The sequence below is a fragment of the Bactrocera latifrons genome, unplaced genomic scaffold (genome assembly GCF_001853355.1).
Source record: "Bactrocera latifrons isolate USDA-ARS-PBARC rearing strain unplaced genomic scaffold, ASM185335v1 scaffold_114, whole genome shotgun sequence".
Classification (NCBI taxonomy): domain Eukaryota; kingdom Metazoa; phylum Arthropoda; class Insecta; order Diptera; family Tephritidae; genus Bactrocera; species Bactrocera latifrons.
In genome coordinates this window covers 650,717-673,382 of record NW_017534564.1, presented here as the reverse complement: position 1 = coordinate 673,382, position 22,666 = coordinate 650,717, and the positions used below count along the sequence as shown (strand labels likewise).

At 38.2% G+C, this 22,666-nt stretch overlaps 1 protein-coding gene across 26 annotated transcripts in view; it reads right to left on the bottom strand.

Moving 5' to 3' along the window:
* Window positions 1-22,666, bottom strand: part of LOC108975544 (sorbin and SH3 domain-containing protein 2) — an 83,575-nt gene that overhangs the window by 2,412 nt on the left and 58,497 nt on the right. For 21 of the 26 annotated variants that reach the window (XM_018944252.1, XM_018944261.1, XM_018944282.1 and 18 more), the window contains 3 exons: window positions 21,049-21,101; window positions 20,803-20,981; window positions 14,918-14,968 (listed from right to left, as the gene is read on the bottom strand). In XM_018944252.1, the coding sequence (XP_018799797.1) occupies window positions 14,918-14,968; window positions 20,803-20,981; window positions 21,049-21,101 (283 nt within the window). Of the gene's footprint in view, window positions 1-6,074; window positions 6,452-6,484; window positions 6,684-14,917; window positions 14,969-20,802; window positions 20,982-21,048; window positions 21,102-22,666 lie in introns of those variants that run through there. The other 5 variants (XM_018944123.1, XM_018944202.1, XM_018944306.1 and 2 more) reach the window with 4 other exon arrangements.

Sequence of the window (22,666 nt, the reverse complement as noted above, 5' to 3'; positions counted from 1 at the left end):
TTTTTAGAGATTTTTCTGAAATATTTCATTAATTTTAGTTCACAATTTCAAAAATATTTCACTGTCATCCAACCTCATAATGGTAGCAGTGGCTAAAAATCTGGAAGACCTGTGGATAAAATGGAATAACTGCATAAATGGTTTGTACCGATGGTTTGCTACTGCTGCTGAGGTATTAGCCAGTATGGCGCCGATTGACATCCAGAAAGTTGAATTCGCCAGAATATATGTACTTGTATATGTTATCAGAGACGTCTAAATCAAAATTGACATCAAAATTAATCAAAAGCATCGTAATGTGTCAGTAATGGTAGTAAACTTCATATAAAGGTCGGTGCACCCACTGGACTGTTTCCGGACATATGTTCGTGGATAGATAGACAACATGGGAACCTCCAAGAACATATTGTCCGACGTGCACCGAGTGTACAGAAGACTATGAACGCACACTCTATCATTGTCTTTGGTTTAAAAGTATAAGGGAAAAGCTGAAAACCACAATTGGAGGTAGTCTCACGGAAGAAAATTTCATTGTACTTAAGTGCGAGTTATCTGTGAAATGGAAAGCTGTTAAATGTTGTCCTGTGGTTCCGTGGGAGAGACATGATATGGGAGTAGGTTAGGTTTAGCGGATTAAAGTCCCGCACTCCGGTTTTCGACGCTTCCTCCTACTATAAAAAAAACCCTGTCATCCAAACCTTATTCTGAACAGGGTGTATTAAGTTTTCCATATTAGGTCCTCATATAGAAAACTTTTATTTTATTTTATTTTATAAGATATCTCCACGGCATACAATATTGTGCAAGACAATAATTCCAATCACCGAAGAAATTGCTTAGCTTATAGCTACCCTACAAACTGACCGATCAAAATTAAGATATTTTCATACTATTTTATGCCATAAAAGACCTGTGCAATCAATGTCTATGTTTCTTGTTATTGTATGTAAATCGTTTTACTTTTATCGCAAATCGCCGGTTCAATGCTCATGAATTATTGCACAATCGTTTTGATAAACTATTTATATTATTTTCATATCACAAACATTACAATGACATTACTAAGTATTTTTATTGTTGTTGTTTGTTTGCATACGTAACACAAAATTCCACGAATAATTTATGAGTAGCTAGCTATTCATTTATTAACATTTTTATTGCCGCGCTGGGGACATCTCACTGCATATTGACATGAAATTAACATATAAATATATTTTTGTGTTGTTTCATATAAAATTCTTGAACACAAGAGGCGTAGGATTAGTTCAAAAATAGCGTTGAATTAATACAATCGGAAATAGTAATATTTTCGAAATATTCATAATTTCTAGTGTTACTTTTCTTATGAATGCCTCTGAGTTGGTACCGTTTACCGGTTCTGTAGGGCTTCAAATTTGTGAGTTTCTATGAGTGCTAGTAAATTTTACTGTCGATTATTTTCACAAATTGGACTTGACTTCTTGTGCTTTGCACCAAATCTGATATTGTCACGAAATCTGTGTCGCAGTACCTGCTTAATCTGTACGTGTACTATATGCCGTTCATTTGCGATGTTTCTATTTGTCCACATTTAATTAGATTTATGTTTAATTGCGCTAAAAACACAATTAGAAAAATGTATAGCGATTATCACGCGTCGCAAGCCACACAGCGAACAATGCAACACAGGTCTCAATGAATGGAAAAATGAATGATGACGCTCTCTCCGCGACAGGTGCGAGCGCTAACCGTTTTTGTTGTGTTTTGTACTTTGCTACTTATTTGGTCTAGTGAAATTCGAAACCATTAAAAGTGCAGCTTGTTTTCAAGCTTAGAAAAAGAGGCTTTCAATAGCATATATATTATTATTGTATATATGTATATATGATGTGTGTCTACATACCGTCGTCAGCGCACACGTTAAAAATATATAAAAAAATATATCTATATAATTAGCTACGAAAACCCAGACTTAACAATGCGCCTAGAGAAAATAGACTGTCACTGATTGCTGTCATACAAATCATTGATCGTTCAGTGGAAACTTGAACGTCGCACGCTGATCGCCTCAATGTTTTTCAATTGTTTGTCGATACACATTTGCCTTGACATACAGAACTTAGTGATGGCCGACAAAGAAAAGCTGAAACGCGGGAAGCTTCTGCGGCGCAGCGCTTAACGCACACACATACACATTCTAGTCTATAATATATTTATAAAAAAATGTATGTACATTAAGTATTTGCGTCGCCGCAAATTTATTGAATCAAGTAATTGTCAACAAACAGCAAATAATAATTGTCAAATAACAATTAGTAGGTCGCCGCCGCAGCGCGCGTGCTCGCTGGCGAAAGAGTAGGGCGGCAAGGCGATCGACTAAGCAGTAGTTACTAGTTAGTATGTAAGGGCCGTCGTATCAGCTGTAAGACCTTCAATGGGTGGTTCGAATGAATTCAATTCAAATGGACGCACTACGATTACAAGCGTGAGTGTGTGTGTGCGTCAAAGCGGATAGTGAACGTGCGTTAGGGTGGCTGGTGGCTGCCACGACTGAAGTCTCAAGCGGTCCGCCTCACCTTCAGTTACAAAAGTGAGGTAAACAAACAGCTAGATAAATACAAAATAAAGCATGAAAACGAAATTTTTGTGTGTGTGTGGCAATTTGTTATTGAATACGAGTATGAAAAACAACACATTTTTATCTAATTTCCTGACTTTATCTGCCGATTAGCTTTTTTAAAAGAAATTTAATTTGTTCGTCTGGAGTGGCATTTTCCGCATGAGCAGCTGGAAATTGTTTAATTATTTTGACTACCGTATGCATAACTTGCTTGGTTTGCTGTGATTGACGGTAAAAAGTAATAATTGCATGCACAGTCAGTAATTGCATGCATACGTACGTATGTATTTTCATATATATGTACATATTTTTGAAGCGTAAATAATAATGAAAGATCGTATGGGGAAATAATGCAAATAAAAGTTGGAAATTCATAAGTATGTTAAAGTGGTTTTGCTTTGTAATATTTTTTAGTCTGTTTTCTTGTAAGCGTGCAGAAAAAAAACAACGCTCACTAAAATAATGATATACAAAGCAGCCACTTAGACTCAATTATTTTTTCCAGTTCACAGAATTGTTAAAAAAAAAAAAGGAAAATGCATTAATTTTGGTGGCAAAGAAGCTAACATCCTCTAAGAGGTTACCTGGGTTTACGGGTATCAAAAACTCGACTTTTTTTATTGTCTTTTTAAATTCTACAACACGTCTTCAATAGTTTCCTAAGTTTACCAGTTGATCCGAGCAAAAGTTTCGTAGATACAGCCTTGAGAACTTGTGCGCTTGAGGCTAACTAGGCTAAGTACGCTATCTTTAAACGCGTTATTCTCGAAACTATATTTTTGCAGTCAGTTGGCAAGATTTTTCGAGAACTACCCAACCAATCTTCATGGAATTTTAGATAGGTGTTTGAGATACAATCCTTAAAGACTTGGTCGAGGGGTTTTTTCGATGCCAACTATCTGAAAAAAAAAATTTCAGTTCTTTTGTTCCTTCATCCAAGTTCTAATTTAAGCTTTTAACTAAAATACGTATTTTTCACTTTAGATGATCCTGTAAGGAGTTATCCTGCCACCGCGAACGCATCTGTTTTCCGAGTGCTCACCGGAAATGGCGTCGCAATGGTCGAGTTTAAAATATTTTCTTGGCAAAAATTTCAGAATTTCTTTGTTAATAGTGTATGTTTGTAAAAGAAAAGATTTCTAAAAAATATTATATAAATGTGAGAAAAAAAATTGTTTAAAGAAAGATGTTTTTTACCAACTACCCATGTATAGTAAATAATAAAGAGATCTTCATCTTGATTTTGATAGTTGGCTTTGTATGTCAACTATATCTTTATTATGGTCCAATCTGAATAATTTGTTCCAAGATTATATTGCTGCCTTGAAAAATAACCTAGGCCAAATTTCATGAAGACATTTTGCCAAATAAAAAAAATACATACTCAAGGACTTGATTTTCATTGGTCAGTTTGTACGACAGCTAAACGCTATGGTTGTCCGATCTGTTTTAGTTAATACTCTACGAAAAATTTCGTGAAGATATTGATAGTCGAAAAAGCCTTTTCGTGGTTGCAGTCGTATATCTCAAGTGCTACCAATTACATAGTGTTGGAAAAGTGAGATTTTAAGCTTCGTCTGTGATTATTTGCTGAAACGAAATGAAATTAAACCATTTCAGAAGCGCGTAACGGGAGACGAAAGTGGATAAAACACGAGAATAATGTGCGAAAAAGATCGTGGTGAAGCTCAACAAATGGTCGCAAAGCCAGGGTTGACGCCTCGAAAGATTATGCTGAGTGTTTGGTGCGATTAGAAAGGAATCATCCACCAGGAACTTCTCCAGCCTGGTCCAAAGATTGATTCTACATTTTACTATCAACAACTGATGAGATTGAAGCAAGTAATCGAAAAAAGCGGTTAGAACTGATCAACAGAAAGTGCTTCGTCTACCATCAGGACAACGCTAGACCATACACATCTTTGATGACTCGGCAACAACTAGGATAGCTTGGCTGGGAAGTTTTGATGCATCCACCATATAGCCCTGATTTTACACCATCGGACTATCATTAGTTTCGGTCAATGCAGAACTCCCTTCATGGAGTAAAGTTGGCTTCAAGAGAAGCTTGTAAAAATTATCAGAAAAGTTTTATATTGATGGAATAATGCCTCTAGCGAAAAAATGCCAAAAAGTGGTCGACCCAAAATGGTACATATTTGGTTCATAAAAGTTCATTATAAACTTAAAAAAGAAAAACAAAAAAAAAGTTGGATTAGAAATATGAAAAGACCTTTTCGACTACCCAATATATTATCAAATAAAAAAGTTTTTCATACAAGTACTTGTTACAGGGGTTCAATACCACAGTTTAAAACAAATGGGCAGGTTCTTGATGAAGAAAGTATGTGTGAAATATTTCAGATCGAAATGTCAAAAATAGAGGCAAGATTAATTGAGATAGTAGGACAGGACGGTTTCACAAGCAAGTATCAGTAGTAATTAAGAAAGATACAAAAATATCCGAAATATTCAAATATAGCATCAGGAAAGAATGTAACGGATAACTATCCCTTTCCGATGGCAATCGAATCTAAATAGCTATGATAATTTTATATGTTAACACAGGAACAGTCCTCAAAATTATGTGGAAATATTCGATGTTCTGCTGTTAGAAAGGAAATGAAGAGGAAGGAAAAAAATAATTTTAAGATTCGAGAAATTAATTACTGATCTTAAAATGGAAGAAAAAATTAGATCACTTTTACTAAAACAAAATCTTCAGGTTTAAAAAGAAGCCAACCGAACTCGCTTAGAATTTGCGCTCGAGAATATATAGTAAAACCAACGCTATTGAGAGAAATACTTTAATTTCATACACACATACGTTCAATTTAAAGTTGTTTCGCATAAGCTAGAGAAAGAGAAAAGTAATCGAGTAATAGCAATAAATTTATGGAAAGAAAAAAAAATTGGCTAAGTGGAGCCAATCAAATGTAGAACAAACCAATTTCGTTTGACCCAGAAAGAGATTCGCTTTAACGGCTTCAACTATTTCCTGCCCTCCCTACTGCATGACACTACAGTAATGTGTTAAATAAAAAACATAAACACTAGAATAATGATAGACAAAACTTGCCAAAAACTGAAAAATAATTACAGACTCAAAAGACAAAAGCAACAAAAATTAAAAAAATGTAAATTGCTACATTGATGCGGTAAATTGATTGTGCGGCAGTCGAACTAGCTTGTCACTTAGCGCTTGTCGGCGGTCTGTGCGCCGCAGCGGCAGCGCCAGCTGTCGGACGAGCTTTGTCTTGTGATGCCGGTTATTTTTGCGGCGGCGCGTTTAATTTACACTTTCACTACTGCGCAAGCGGGCAACAACTCTTCCACAACACTTTTCCCACAACTTTTTTATTTTGTGCTTAACTTTTTCGTATCGTTTTGTTGCTGCTTTTTCATAGTGACTTTAACAAAAGCGCTGCTTGGCGGGTTAACTACCTAAGCATGTATAAAATTGCACATAAAATACCTCGCAAATCGTTGCACTGTCTAGCACCCGGCATTTGACGGTGTGCGGCGGTGCGCGGCGCAGCGCGTCGTCAGATAAGACAAGTTGTAGACACTCAACTGTAAGCTGAACTGAATTGAACTTTATGGCCGCATGCAAAATTAAGTGTTTTCCACTTTTTTCCAACCGCTATTCAACGAACAATACAATCAGCGCGGCGTGTGGAGTTTGCGGTGCGGCAAGCTGAGACACTCGCTGTCATCGGGCAGACGGCGCGCTTCGAATTACGCGCGTATCAATTGTTTGCTAATTAGAACAGTTCACAAATAACAACAATAATAATGCAAAACATGCAGTTTGTTGCCGCAGTCGCTAATGTTATCTTTGCGTGCGGCGGCACGCCACTGCCGCTCGTCTGTGTTAACACTTACTCGAATATAATTCTATTATATCCAGTGAACGTGCTTATAGCGTCGTTTTGTTCTTCAATTTGATTTTCTATTTGGCTCAGCTGCTGTGCCTTCGCGCAAGTCTACTTGAACTCACTTGAAATGAAAAATTCGAAACAATTCAACCGTTAACCGTTAGCGTGTGTACATTACTGGCAGGCGCGCATCGTTCAACTGTTTGTGGCGCCGTTCGATTGGGGCACTCAGCCAGTGGCTCCACAGCCGGCTGCGCTACTCCCACTTAGCTCGCCCGTGCATGTTTCTGACGTTGGTTTCGCGATGAGTCTCAGTTCCAAGTACTTTGGTGTGCTCACGTACTTTCATTTAGATTTGCAACGGTCTTTTATTAGAGTGACAGGTTTGTATGCACTGTGGCACGATTACGTTACTTTTTGGTAAATTTAACGTAATGGAACTAATAAAACAGTGATTGTGTCTGTTATATAATATATTTATTATATGTATTCTTTCGAAGAATGGTAATAATTGACCGGTTCGGAAAAAAAAAAAAATCCGAAAATAATATATAATTTTTTCCTTATTTTGGCAATGCAGCTGAAGATCCTACATTCATAAAACTCATCATGACTTTTTATGTTCCGTGAGTTTATGAATATTAATTCGAAACTTATCCAACAATATAGAAAATGATCTTCCAAAAATGAGCCAAACCCAAAGAAAAAGTGCGCCGTAGGCCTTATAACAAATGTATGGAAAATTATTGTAATCATTGGCTCAAGAGCCTATTTCAATACTTGTATTAGAATATGTGAAAATATCTTCGGACCGGGTATATTTTGATCATATGTTATGTATTCAAAGAAGAATGAGCCCCCGGTGATTTTAAAAGTAATTTCTCCTGCTAATTTCTGACTGTTGTTGTTATATGCCTCCGTTAAAATTCCTGTAGACTCTTTAGAGATATTTTACCATTTCTCCCAAATAGAAAATAGAGAACTTCTCTACAATTTTTAAAATTTCAATTTCAATACCACTCATCTTGTATCACTGTAATCATATGCTGACTTACTGACTTATGGAGCGCGCGCGAAATTGCTCGTTACTCTCATTTGACGTACTACCGTAACGACAGACTCTCCTTTCGGTTTTTTCATACTAATACTTGCACTGTGATTACGATTTTCATATGTGCCACGCGGGTAATTCATAGTTAATTCACGTGTAGTTGTAATTAATATCTCAACAATGCGGTTAGATTGTTCACTCTTACACTCAGCGCTCGACGCTTCTCCGCAAATACCGAGTATCAAGTTGTTTTGTTGATTTACAACAACTTTACGTGATAACAATTTTTGTTGTCATCTTATGGTGCTTTGGTCTTTAAAGTAGCGATATGTTTACCTTTTTGCCGTTTGTTTACTTTTCATGAAAGCTCTGAGTGCGACAGTTCCATTTCTAGTCTGTCTGCTTCGTTTTTTCGCTATTCGCTATTTTTGTTGGGGCTCATTTAAGTATGTAGTATATTACGTTAAGTATTTAGATTCTCTAAAATGTAAGTTTTGTGTGTGTAGCAATTTTCCGCATCTACATTTTTTATATGAACATTTTTTTTGATTTGTGAAGGGTATTCTAGCTTCGTGCACCGAAGTTAACTTTTTCTGGTCCTCTTTTGTGAAATTCAGACAAATTACCGTGTTCAATTAAATGCTTAATTAAATTAAGGTTTTGTGTTAGTGTGGGAAAAGAGAAAGGAGAGTTATGTTGTGGATAAAGTTCAACCTGAACTTATTTTTTTATATTATATTTATTACAACGAAATTGTGAGGGGTAACAAAATCACGTCAGAGTAGCAGTTTATGTGGCACTAGTAATTATAATTACAAAAGTAATTTAAATTATAAAAAAAAAGTGTGAAAGGTTGCCAAAAGCTTGGGATTACATATGAGTAAACTAAGTGAAAAATATTACAAACTGCAGAGGTTAAAAAAAGCTTACATCTGAAAATTTCTTTCGAAAATTTAAAAATTTTTAGATTGTTACCTCTACGAAAACTGAAAAATTTTATGAGATAAAGAAATACTACTTATGAGTAAAAAAATGAAGAGGTTAGTTTACAATTTAAAAAAGGTTACAGTATAATAAAATTTTTTTTAATTAAATTTATCAAAGGAGTTTGCATAGTTTTGAAGATTAAACAATTCTGGAAAACGGTTGCCACTTCTTTACAATTTAACAAAATGTTTAACGTACAAAACAAAAATATTTTTGATTTAATTTATTAAAGAAATTTGTTTGCATAGTTTTAAAATTGGAAAAATTGAGGGAAAACGTTGCCACCTGTTTAAATTTTACGTATATTTAAATTAATAAAGTTATTGAAACAATACTATGTGGGTTTATTAACTACTTTAAAAATATAAATTTATTTTGAATTTAATGTACTAAAGGAGTTCGCATAATTTTAAAGTTGAATAAAAATTTGGAAAAGTGTTGCCATCTCTTTACAATTTAATAAAATGGTTAACTTAAAAAAATATATTTTTAATTTAATTTAAAAATCTAAAAATGTTTATGAAACTAAAAAAAACTGTTAATTGTTTTTGAGGTTACCACCAGTTCATAATCTGGTAAAATATTTAAAGTTAAATTTTACAAAAATTTGAGTAAGGGTTGTACTTGCGTTTTTAAATATTTTCTGTGGACGATATTTTTGAGTAGAGTTGCATTTGTTTGAAAAATTTACTTTTAAATGTTTGTCAAATGAACTCAGTTAAATTTTTTTCAAATATAAACTTCTGCAGTCTCTTAATTGCCTTTTGCTACGCTTCAGTTGCAGCTAATTATATTGTTATAAAATTACCTATATACATATGTACCCATACATATATGTTTTTGCATCATTCTACACAGTCCACTTCACTTCTGAGGGTCACTTTTAATTTACATACATACATATGCATATGTATTATATATGTACACATGTGTGTGTTTTTGCAGTCTCCCGCATTCAGTGCATTGCTGTCTCTTATACACATCTAGATGTGTATAAGAGACAGATTCTACACAGTCCACTTCACTTCTGAGGGTCACTTTTAATTTACATACATACATATGCATATGTATTATATATGTACACATGTGTGTGTTTTTGCAGTCTCCCGCATTCAGTGCATTGTGACTCGTGTCATTTATTAGTACAACTTTTTCTAAGGAAATAACCTTCTTTTGTTCCGTTTTTTGGCGGTTAAATTCTAGCCTTTGTGCGAAGGAGTTCGCCACATGGCATTTATGCCAAGGCTTTGCAGTGTAAATTACTTTAAATTGCATTTAATAGCTAAAATTATTATTTCTCTATGGCATAGGCAAATTCGGAAGGATTTCAATTTCATATGCACCAAATATAATTATATGCAAATTTCTGAAAATTGCCCTAGTTTAGAGAAATGGCTTTGTAGTCTGAAGAGGAATAAAGTGTGTATGGATGTATGCTGTACATAATGACCTTAAAAGCAATTCTTTAAATTCGAGTCACAATTTATTCAAAGCTGTTTGGTTTTCCATTAGAGAAATGAATATTAGTTCATAATGGACTGTGAAATAAAATTATTGAAGCGTGTTGATTTTTTAGAAGATTTCGCTGTGATTTTTTCTTGTTCCCCAAATTGAAATTGCCATTTTGTGTAACTCGTTTTCAGTCGATCGAAGAGACACCATCCCAAGGAGTGCATATGAAAAGTGTTTTGAGGACTGGAAAAATCGTTGGCTTAAGTGTATTAAATCCAGTGGAAATTATTTTAAAGGGGATAAAAGAAATATTAATGAATAATTATTTACAATTTCCGGGTACTTTTTTGTCACAATATATATCTTACAGATATATTCTAATCACAGATACAGATAGTGAGGCGGAATTTTGGATATTTAACTATAACTTGTAATCGACTCAGATCACTTTTTCTTATTTACATTCTATAGCTAAAAATAATATATACAGAGGTATCTAGATTTGAATCTGACCTAATTTAATAGTTTTTTGGATTATTTCCAAAATCATTAATTGATCCTGCGTGAAATACATTATTGGAATCTAGACGGATTTATGTATATGTGTTCAAAGGTCCATCATCATATACTATATATTATAATAGCACCCCTATTATTATAATCAGCACATGGTGTATAAAGTTACTTATGTGTTTTTAAACCCCAAATAGAGAATAAATAATTTGCGACGAAGTTTATGGCACCCAGAAGGAGTCACCGGAGACTCTATAAAGATCGCATGATATCGCACCGTTAGACTTTCGCTTCGATTCAGGCCTGGGAGCAAAACATACCACGTGCCATTTGCCAGTTACTAGTCGAATTACTCGAACGAGTCAACGTAAAGTGGACTTAACGGATGGACCATCTGAGACAATATTTGAAAGAGATAATCTTCAAAAAATAAATGTGAAGGAATATAATAATAAACGTTCCCCATTAAATTTGAAGTTTCGGTGCTTTTTCTTTATACATACATGTTCTGAATGACGAGCTGAGTCGATTTAGTAATTTTTTTCCGTCTGTCCGTTTGTATATGACAAACTAGTCGCTCAGTTTTGGGGATATGATTAAAATTTACATAGCTCCCATACAAATTAATTGATCTGGTACATACAAGGAAAATACTTTTATTTCACTATAATGACTAAACATAATCGATTTCTTGTATGGAAAACATTTTTATTTATGAAGGGTATTATAGTTTCGGTGCAACCGAAGTTGATAGTATTTCTTGTCATATGTGTAAATGACTACCTTTTCACTATAGTTTACCCATTACTTTTTTTACCTATTAATAAACTTCTATGTATATATAGAAGGTCTAAAACCTTTCGGCCTACATTTTCAGCAAACTAAATCTATTTTAGTCACTGCTGTAGCCATAAATTTGAATCCGCCTTAGCTGCATTGACATACTTTTCACTTAAAAATATTCCCCTATGCAAATTTCTTTTCCACCACACACATTTGTATATATGAAAATAGGACAGTAGGATACTAACTCGACTGATGGCGCCTGTTGAACACCAACGGCACTACCGCCTCAATGGCGCGCTGATTGGCAAGGAAGTCCTGTTTGCGCTCCGGCAACGGCGTATAAGGCAGCCCCTTGGCATTGGTGCGTATACGCACGTTTTGCTCGCGATCATAGTAATAACCTTTACTAGCGGCAAACGTGCGCGCTGCCTCATACTCATTGTCCACTGGCACGCCGACTGTCTCGCGACTCACCCACAGTATTTTACCGCAATTGGCAATATTGCAGGAGTCGCTGGAGCGTTGGCGCGACCAGCGGTGTGTTGCAAGCGTTGCACTGCCATCAGTTGTTGCATTGTTGCTGGCGCCGACAGGTGTCTCAAGGCGTTGGAACGCCGGCACTATACCGGCTAATGCACGCGGCGCAGCGGTGAGCGGCTCTTGCAATGCACGTAAATCATGACAACTCTGATGCAAGCGACTCGGCGTTGTTGAGGTTGGTATGGCGGGCGTGTTGCTGATGTGGTTGGTCAAGTTGGTGGTGCGACCATAATGTTGCGGTTGTTCCGCATTCAAATGGTATCTGCGATTTGTGGCCACTGTGCTGGGCGGCAAGGGTAAACCATTTTGCGTCGCTTGATAGGAAAATTTACCGATGCGCGTGTATTGCGTTAGCGGACGCGTAGTTTCGTTATGGCACTGCATGTGTGGTGACGGACTGACAGACGCACTAATCCACTTTAATTCTCTCACAATTCACTATTCACTTTCATTTTCGATTTTATTATTAGCTCACTATTTGCTGCTCATTTATTATCTACGCGCTTTATTTATAAAAAATCGATTTGTATTTCTTTCACCGATTGGACACGGTGTTGCACGCGGAGCACGCGTCTAATTTCTGATAGACTTGCGGAAAAAGCAGCGGCTCAACGCCGACTGACCAACTTGTCTACCTTGGTGGTACAACGTGAGTATCCAATGCGCCAGCTAAGCCTGTTTACTACTAGCCTCTTAGTCTGGTGGTCTGTTGCCGCTGGCTGGCTAACTTGATTGCCTTGTGGAAGGGCACTCGATACTAACATTGAGCGCTGCATGATTGCTCTGCCCATTGTTGTTATTGTTGTTTTGTTATGACTGTTGTTAGCACCGGCCATGGCAACGCTTTGCACATTTGTATGAGGGCAACCCCCCGAAAACCACCACCGCCATCACTGTAGCTACCAACGCCACCATACTGGATTTGACGTTGCGAGGTTTTCTGCCACCAACTACGTACTAACTTGGCTAACTAACTAATAGTCTGCGTACTGCAGCGCACTGGCCAAGCTAAGGAGGTCACAAAGCACTATTGGTAGTATTGATTTTAATTCTTGAGCAACAACAACAATACACCACCGAACAGGTGTAACGGTGCGCAAGTGAAAAAGAACATGAAAATGCTAAGAAAAACTAAACGAAATGAAGGAAATTAGTCTTTTGACGGTGCTGCACCCAGCAATTCGCTAACCTTCTCAGCCTGTACTTGCTAAGTAGTGCGCAGTTGTAGACCGGCGACGGAAACGGCTTTTAGCGTTAAGCGTCTTCGATTTGTTGTTTGTTTTGCTTGAGCTTTGCACTTGCCTTCGCCTTCGTGTGCGCGAATTATCTTTTTTGCGGTCAAAAGGAAATATTCCTTTTATTATTAGTTTTTGGTTTCATTTTCTTTTCACTTTGCTTTTCATAATCTTAATGTCGACAGCGTGTTTCTTAAAGGGTGTGTCAATGGCCTATTGAGCTTGTAGCTTGTCTGCGGTAGAAAGAGCAGCGGACTTTGTAAGTGCTGTGTACGCATAAGAAATGTAAACAAATGATTATTTGTTGTTATTATTATTTTTTTTGTAATGCAGAGCTGCAGTGGGAGGTGAGAGAAAATTAAAGCAAATGTTGTTTCTAATTTTACAGTGGAACAGTATTTGAGGGGCTTATCCGCAACTTTGGGAGTATTTTATGATTATTATGTCTGGTTGTAATTTCAATATGCGCCATATCTTGGAAAAGACCCCTGAAAGGAACATCGACACACACCTCCTCTTCGTCGATTTTAAAGCCGCCGCACGAAAAGGAACTACCGCTATATCCGAATCATATTTCGAATCTTATTTCGTACTGAGTAGGCAATTGAGAAATAAAGTCCGCTCTCTACGAACAAAGACCAAACTCTACAAGTCACTCATCATCCCTGTCCTGCTACATGGTGCTGAGACAAGGACGATGACAACATCTGATAAATCGGCGCTACGAGTTTTCGAGAGACAGGTTCTGCAGAAAATTCATGGTCTTTGCGCATTGGGAACGCGAATACCGCAGTCGATGGAACGATGAAAACACTCCAGCTCTGAGATTATTCGACCCAGTACTCACCGGAGGAAGGACCTGGCTACACTTGGAATCTCCAATTGACGCCAAACAGCGAAAAGGAAGAATGACTGCAATATAGCAAAGGGACTATCCAGTGTGTACAGGGAATTTTGTATTATTGGGCCAATGAACTCATGGTGCTTTACGAAATAGATTTTTCAGATACTAAAAAATCGTTGACAGCCAAAAAGAGTTTTAATGCTATCTCTCTGATGCCATCACCACGGTTTGTTTAAACTGTTTCTTTAACTTTTTCGATGTTCTCATCATTAACAAAGGTGTATAGACGACTAATAAGAGGTAAGTTTCGCTCACTTGTATCATTGACGTGTAAAAAATCCACTCGTTAGTAACCTCTAAAGCAGTCTAGCATCTTAAAGCGCTCAGAATATCTTTAGCACGTATTTTTCACAAATATTTAGACTTAAATCTATAACAACGTCTTGCGGTCATGCTTACAGACTATGGTGTGAGAGGTAGAAATGATCACCAGCTTTATAAGTCTATTCTTCTTAGGAATGAATAATCATTTGAACAAGATCTTGGGGTGAAATTAGCTTTCAATTTGTAGCATTACATCCGTATATTCTTTCTAGACTTGTATATAATTCATTTAAATTTTTACCACCATTTATTCTCTTTGGAATGTCGATTACCTTTCTATTTTAAACAAAATCTAGTCTATGAGTTTTCTGTCACTAAACCGTGTTCGATTCGTCCTGCTCTGATTGCTACCTTTAAGTTGCGCTATCTTGTTGAACATTTGATAGGCAAAAGTAAAAATAAAATGATTTCAGTAAACTCAAAATACAATATACGATTGCAGAAAAATTCGTAATCTAAAGTTCCTTGCTATTTTATCTTTATTTTATTGGAGTATACGTATCCTATTTATACCAGTTGTTTGTTCGATTAGCCACACTTCAATGTTTAGTGAAATGAATGTGGTTTAATATATAGTATATATTAAGTAACGAGTATCCCGTCATCCCTTAAATCTTCTAAGAATATCAGATATATGTAACAACTCACCTGCGCGATATCCACTAGGTTTTGGTGGGACTGGTGGATCGTTACCGTCATCTACGATAACGTGTTTAGAACGTACCAAACGGACATGAAAAAGGACATTTAAAATTTGAAGATGTTAATAGAGATATAGATAAGGAGAGGGCGTGAAAACGCGTAAGCTATGAAGCCGAAAGCAGCAAAAAACGGTATATAACCCAGCGAATCAAGTCAACCATAATGTAATGACTCTGACACAAATACCGAAGCGTATACGAATATTTTGTAAGTTAAAGATAAAGAGCAGCTAACTACTGAGAAAATGGATTTGTAATAATGGCACGAGGTATCGAGAAAATATTATATGATCTTAAATACAAAAAATAATTATAGGGAACTTATTTTTTATAAGTACACATGCAAGTCCTTAAAAATATATATATAAGCGAGGGAATGGTATGAGCCCAAACCTTGGGTGTCAGTATTAAATACTATGAAAAGAATATGCTTCTTCAACTGCTAACAATCCAATCATAACTATTGAGGAATCGTTGTATAGGTCGATAGTTCTGTAAATCAAATTAATTATTGTGCGCTTTGTAAGAATCATCATAAATTTGTGCATATTCTGTAAATTTATATTTTAAAAACCTTGAAATGATACCGCCATCGCACTCTTGAGTATGTCACAACTGCCGCCGCAACGTGGATGCGAAGAGGCACGCTTCCGCTCACTTGCCTCGGCGCCGTCTGGCACATAGCGTGCTTTCGGCTGATGCTTCTTCGGATCGAATTGCTGATTTGCAAATATATCACTACGATGCATTCTCCGCAGCGAAGTGTCACGAGCATGTTGCTGGGCTTTCGGTGGTCTCGGCGGCGAAGCCGAACTCGACCTTGGCGGCAGCCTTCGTAAAATTTTCGCTATACGTACCGAAGTGCGTTCTCTATTTAACGGTTTTGCAATTCCATTTCCTCTAAATGCATTTTGTGTGGGACTTGGATACTTGTGTGCAGTCCAGTCTGCCGAAAGATGAGGTGAAATAGCTGCTGCTTGTGGTATGTCCGGGCTTGAGCGCGATTTACACACGTCTATTGGCGGTGATAAGCTACGTTCGTATTGACTACGTATTTTTTCAACGACAAAGCTACGTTCGGGTGTCACTTTTACTAGACGCTGCTGTGCAGTTGCCTGCTTGTTCTCTTTTAGCGCCGCTGTTTTACTTATTATATCGATATGCGGCATAAGTCGATCTCTTACACCTATCGGCGAGATTACACGTCGGTATGGTGTACGTCCACGTCCACTTCCGTTGCGTACGCGCATGCTTTGACTGCGTTGTTCGAATTTGTGCGCCAGCGCTTGTACATCACCGTATTCTTCATTTGTGGTCTCCATCTTTAAGGCGTCTTTTGAAACTGCATTGAATTGCTTCAATTCAGGATCGCTGCGCACCTTTCTCAGCGTACTAACCCCAAAAAAATGACACCGACTATCATCGTATGCACCAAAACTTTCGAAGCGCTCCTTCATTTTACGTACGTCGCCAGTGTGCACGCGACATAGGTAAGAAGATGAGGCCTGTGAGACGGGAGAAATACTACGCGAGCGATAGTGTACATTCAACTGCTCAGCGCTACTGTTTGGCGTGAACTCGCCTAAATCATACCAAGCGTCTTCTGTCACGTCCATACAATCACGCACTGGACTCATGGGCTGAGAGACGCTGCCGACGTCGGGTGGCCGCTCGGGTGGTGAATGCATGTGAAAATTTACACGTGCTGTGTGGCGTTCGCCAAAAATCTCCTTCAGATCGGTTAAAGAGTGACTAAGCTCCTTATGATGATGCAGTGCTGGTGTTGGAGTTCCTTTGTGTGCACGCGATTTGATATTTTCCTCAATTACCTTCATTACTTCGGCTTCGTCGGGGGAAGAGTCTTCGCGTGCATGATAAATTGTCTTTGGTGGCTCATCATATTGACGTTCCTCAAAATATTGTATCTTCTGTGTTATTTTTTCCTTCGGTTCCTTTCCACTCGGCGACGGTTCACATTGCTTATTTTGCTCGCTTTCAACATCCCTCTCGGGTTGTTCAGAGTGCACATGGCTCCTAAATGGTCTGGTTTCTTCAGTTGCCACTTTTGCATGCTCGCGATGTTCCGTGGTTTTCTTATCAAATTTTATACATTGCGGTTGTTCTGGTACTGGCGGTTGTTTTGTCATAAAAGCTTCAGCGTTTTTTGCGGCAGCAGCACCACGTGTTTCACGTGCCAAATATACTGGCGAGCTGCTACGTGCGCTTTTAACGGCAGGTTCTATCGAAGTAGATTCTTTTGTGGCCTTACCTTTGTTGTACTCTTTGCTAATTGTGATTTCCTTCGCCAATTTTTTGCTAATCGTGGGTTTTAAAAGTTCCTCTTTCGTCAATGTAGAGTTACATCGCACTTGGAGTGCACCCGGTAGGGCAGCCCGTCTCTTAGCATCCTCATCCACAGTAATCACATAATCTTCCGAAGAGGCAAGCGTGTTGTTCGAATATATTTCATTTAATTGCTGCGTAATCTTTAATATCTGATTTTTGGAGAGCGTGCTTACGAGACGACTGTTTAGCTGACATTTTGCGAGCTCTTCAGGCTCTGCTGTTGCTGGCATGTGATCGACTACACAATATGGCTGGATTTTGCCTTCCAAACTAGAAGCCAAATCTGCTACAGTGTTTCGGCGCCAGTATGGTCGCACAATATCTCTTGATCCATCAAATTCTTGACGCAATTTTTGTTCATAATCTGCGAAAATATTCTTTTGTTCGAAAGTATATCGTAAGTCTTCTACAGATTTATCTTTTGAGTGCAAGCCAAAATCTGTATCTTGACGCCATTTCACATCCTCCACGTCTTTTGGGCGAAAAACGAAATCCTTTGTACGTTGCTCGTGTTTTAGTTTACCTACCAAATAGTTTAACTCCTTCTCGGCTCGTTCATGATGTCTTATCTTACGCCACTCATCAAAATCTAACGGTTCGCCCTCTCGTCGTATAGGCTTAAACGATGATAACGAAGTAGCACGCTCTAATTGACCGACCCGCTCTAGAGTGCTGTAGAACCGATTCAACTCCGTGAAACGTTCGGAATTATTGCGATAGCGACATGTGGGACTATGCCGCTCATAATGTTCGAGCGAAGTAGCGCTATGCGCCAACTCACCACAAAGATAGAGGCCCCGTTTATTACGATCATCGGCGCTGCTCAAACTGCTGGCTCTAATCACTTTACCACCATCGTTCTTATCTGTAGACTTTGCGGTGCTAGCACGATAAGTGTCTATGCGACGTCGCGAGGGCGAACGTACGCTGCGTGTACTCTGTTGTGGTGGTACGCGTATCTCGCGTGTAGGCGAAAACTTTCGCGAAGTGGAGTTCGCGTCTCTTGACGGAGATTTTACGCATACTGCGTGTGCTGAAGAAACTGGTGGCAATGGAGGAGGTAAACTTTGAGGGGGCTGTGGCACACGTATCTCGCGTGTGGGTGAGAATCGTCGTGCATTAGCTGCAATAGCCGGTGATTCCGGCCGTGCGATATCACGCACTGTTCGTGCAGATTTCGAACGTGGAATTACTGGTTGCAGGCTCGGAGGCAAGTTTGGCAGACGTACTTCACGTGTTGGAGAAAACCTACTGGTGCGTTTGAGAGTTTGAGCCACATCTGTGTCCAATGTCGGTGACTCGGTTTTGTTGTACGAAACTTGCAAACTTCTGAGCTCTTGTGGTACACGCACTTCACGAGTAGGGGAAAACTTTCTATGTTTCAAACTCGGTGTAGGAGATTCGGGACGTGCGATATCTCTGGCAGTTGACTCAGCTCGTAAAGCCTGTTGTGGGTAGCGTTTTGCAGTACTGCGTTCGTATTGCCAAAGCAAATCATCTACATAACTACGATCCACTACATCGTAATCGTCTAATCTGGCGTTATACTCCTCCAGGTGGTAGTAACGCTTTGGACTGAGACTACGTGATTGATGTAGCGTTATTGATTGATAGCCGCTGCGTGGTATGGTATGCGAGTCTTCCGCGCGCCTATAAGTGGTGGCTGTAGGCGAAGTTTGCGTTTTTAATGAGCTACGCATTTTCACCGTCTTGGGTATTGTGTTTCCTTTCGCCGAAGTCGAAACTCGTTTACCATTTTGTTGGGTTACCGATTTTTTTTTAATGGGCTTGCTTTCAGGCTTAGACTTGGGCGGCGCAATACGTTTCGTAACCACAAGATTAGTTCTACTCACGTTTTTTGGTGTTGTGGATTCTATCGAGAAGGTGGAGTCGGTGCGTGCTAGACTGACCGTAGAGACCGTTTTCGGGCGTGGACTCTTTGAACGTGTCAATGATTTACGCATTGCTTTGGCACAATCAAATATTTTGGCTTGTGGAAAGCACATTGAATGACGTACTGTGGTGCTAACACTGGAGTTCTCCGTCTTCTTTACTTCTTCTCTAAGGCGTGGTAGTGACTTACTACGCAGATGTGCCACACATGTGGCATATGAGCGCACGGCTTGTTTTACCTCTTGCGGTGATTTGAGAGACGGATCGCGTAAAATATTAGTACTAGCTTCGAAATTTGTCAACGCAGTCGGCAGAGTATTCTCCAAACGTTTCTTTTCTTCGGCAAATGTACGCTCTTTCGATATCGAACGCCCGAAAGCAACCGGACTGCGACTCGATTGCCGTAACGTCGCCACGCGACTTTGCGAACGTGTGGGACTAATCGAACGAAAGCGCATATGTTGTTGTACACGTTTGAGCTTCATGCCATCAGGACCGTTTGCATCATCGCGACAAATGCTGAGCGCTCTCGGTGCTGCTGGCGTTTCAGTGCTACTCTTCGTAGCCGCCAACAGCGTTGAAACAGCGCCGGCAGATTTTGAGCGACAAATGGCGCCATTAACGCGCCCATGTTTGCGCAGTGTAATTGTTGCATATTTGTTGGCGCCCAATACAGTTTCTTCGGGGCTTTGAAAACATTGTTCATGACGTTTCGGTATTACAGGTGTTGGCTTCGGTGGACGCGCTGGGGACGCCTTTGCAGTCACTTTTCGACACGACGACTTACGATTCGGCGGTTGTGGTGGTGAAGCACCGCCTGTACTAGAGGCACGCTTGCCGTCGAGCGGTATGAATGACGGCGTGAACATTTTCGCTTGGTGGTGAACTTTAATATGCGTCAATTGCGGAGGAGTCGCTTGTAGGTTTGTGACTTGGCTAGATTTCAATTGGTTGCTGGCAGTATTATCGCTCGCTGGTGCTGCCGAGATCACGCGAATTCTTGTCAATGTTGGCGAGATTTGTGTGTAGTCGAGGATTTCTTTTGACGTTTACAAAAATGGAATAATTTAAATGTATATAGTATATTAGAATTTGTTGCGGTAGCCGTTAGTGTGGCAATACTTTGTGAGTTGCTTTCCAAACGGTGCGGTGCGATTCCGTGGTAAAGAAATAACTTTTTGTGCGCGAACTTTTTTCAAGGCGCTTGTTGAGCGTTTATATTTGTGAGTTGTTGCTAATTTACAATTTAACTTAATGGTATTTATACTTAATTACGGTTAATAGTTTTTAGACTTTATTTGGGATCAGTTACACTTGAGACCACACCGGTTTTAACCTAGGAGTTGAGATAATTGCTTTTCGTGAATTTTGGTGTGTTCGCTACTGTGTTTCTCTAGAACCATATGATAAAGTAATTGTAAACATTTAAAAACGGTTTTAGTATGCAGGTAACCTTGTACTCGTACCCAGTGTTAGCATCAACAATTATACAATATTAATACTTTGAAAAACAAAATCTACAAAATACTTTATGCTTTCGATAACAAAATCTTTGTGCTTTTACGACTGAAATTTTATTGCTTTTGGGCTCACCTTTTGGTCTTTCCGGTGCTGGCTTCCTAAACCCGAATAAAGGTGGTTCGCCACCCGCTTGCACGCTCTTATAAGCCTGCTTCTGTTCGACCGGGCTAAGTGGGCTGGCTTGTGGCACGTCACGCTTGCGGAACACCAAATTTGAATCACTCGCGTAACCAGACTCTTTGGCTAAGGCTCTACAAAAGTATTGTAAAAAATTAGATCAATTTAAATATACTTCATATGGCTGCTAGCGAGGTTTACCTGGAAAGATTTCCTTCAGTATAGTGTGGCGAGAGCTTTGTTTGTTCCAAGTGCTGTTAGTTAACGGAGTGTGTTCAAAAGTGAGAAGAGAATACATATGTTATCATATGGTCAAGGTGAAAATTTTAATGCGTCGATTGCTTTACAAAAATGTATTTTTGTTAACAAGAATTTGATTATAAATATGCTTATAAAAAATATGTTTAAGCTTTTTAAGTTTGGGCGATGAATTGTCAGCAACAGGTCTGGACTATCGGTCTAAAATTTAGGCTGTAGACTTTGTGCGATAAAAAAAAATCTCAAAAACTGATTCAATTTTTTTTTTTTGCTTTTTGCATATGATTTTTAAAGAACTTTAGTGAATATAATTAATTCAAGCATCACATCACAAACTTAAAAAGCTTTTATTCGTAGTAATATAGTTCAAAAACTTAACTTAAAAATAATAATAAATAAAAATAAATAATAAAAAAATTAAAATAAACTAAAGCGAAACTAAAAAATTGCTCACAAGCATAATAAACGAAATAGTGGTGTCGATTATTTCTATCGTACAATTCGCAGTGTCAACCCGACAAAGTGTAGGTGCCTTGTCCACTACTTGAAAAATATCTTGGTGAGATGACAATTATGTGTTTTTCTATCTAAGCTTTTATTAAAGGTCTATAAAATGCGCATTCTGTGCAGTGCTTTCTACGCTAAGTAATACGAGTTTCTGGGTGCTCCATATATAATGCACACGTGACTCCCATAGTAAGTTATTAAGTGCACATGAAGTTGTTGTGAACTTACGTTGACATCATCGGCGAATTCGATGAATATACGCGGAATTACACGATGCTCCCTTAACCACTTAACAAGTTAGTGAATTCCAGATATAGAATTATTTCGAAACAGAAAATATTAGTGAAGCAAGATTTATTGTAAATGGATGATTTCAGTAGAAAGAAATATATATATTTTACACTTAATTACTAAACGGGAATATTTTTAGAATCTTGAAAAAGTTCCAGCTAAAAAAATATTGGCGACAAAAGAGGCTGTAAAAGTACGTTTCTCTCTATAAAAGGGAAAGTAATTACCTAAATAATTGATAATATTATGGGTTTTCAAATATAAGGCACCTATTACTACCTCGAAGAAGACTGTCCCGCGTTTTGGGAATGAACACTAAATGACTGTGCAAATTTGTATTGGCTCCTAAGCGTTTTGCTAATTTATAAGTTCGAACACAGGAGTTCTTCTTTTCTATTGCCTCAGAAAAGACGCCCGATGCATCCACGAGCGATGTTTGATCAGCCATCTAGCATAACCTAACCTATCCTGCAACACAAAAATTTATAGCTTTTCAGCTAGTCGGCTGAAACTGTGAATAGTGTTTATGGTTCTAATTAAATAGAAGTCAATCATGTACAATTTTGCATTCGTCGATTACCATCTTCGAAAACATCGATAAAATAATAGAAAACATTGAGTACGGCCAACATGTAATCATTATTTCGATTACCGATGAACTAAACATTATTATTTATTTATTATTTAAACGAATATTTATTTTTTATCTTATTAAATTCTACAAAACTTCTAGAATATTTTCCTAAATTTTCAAATTGATGCA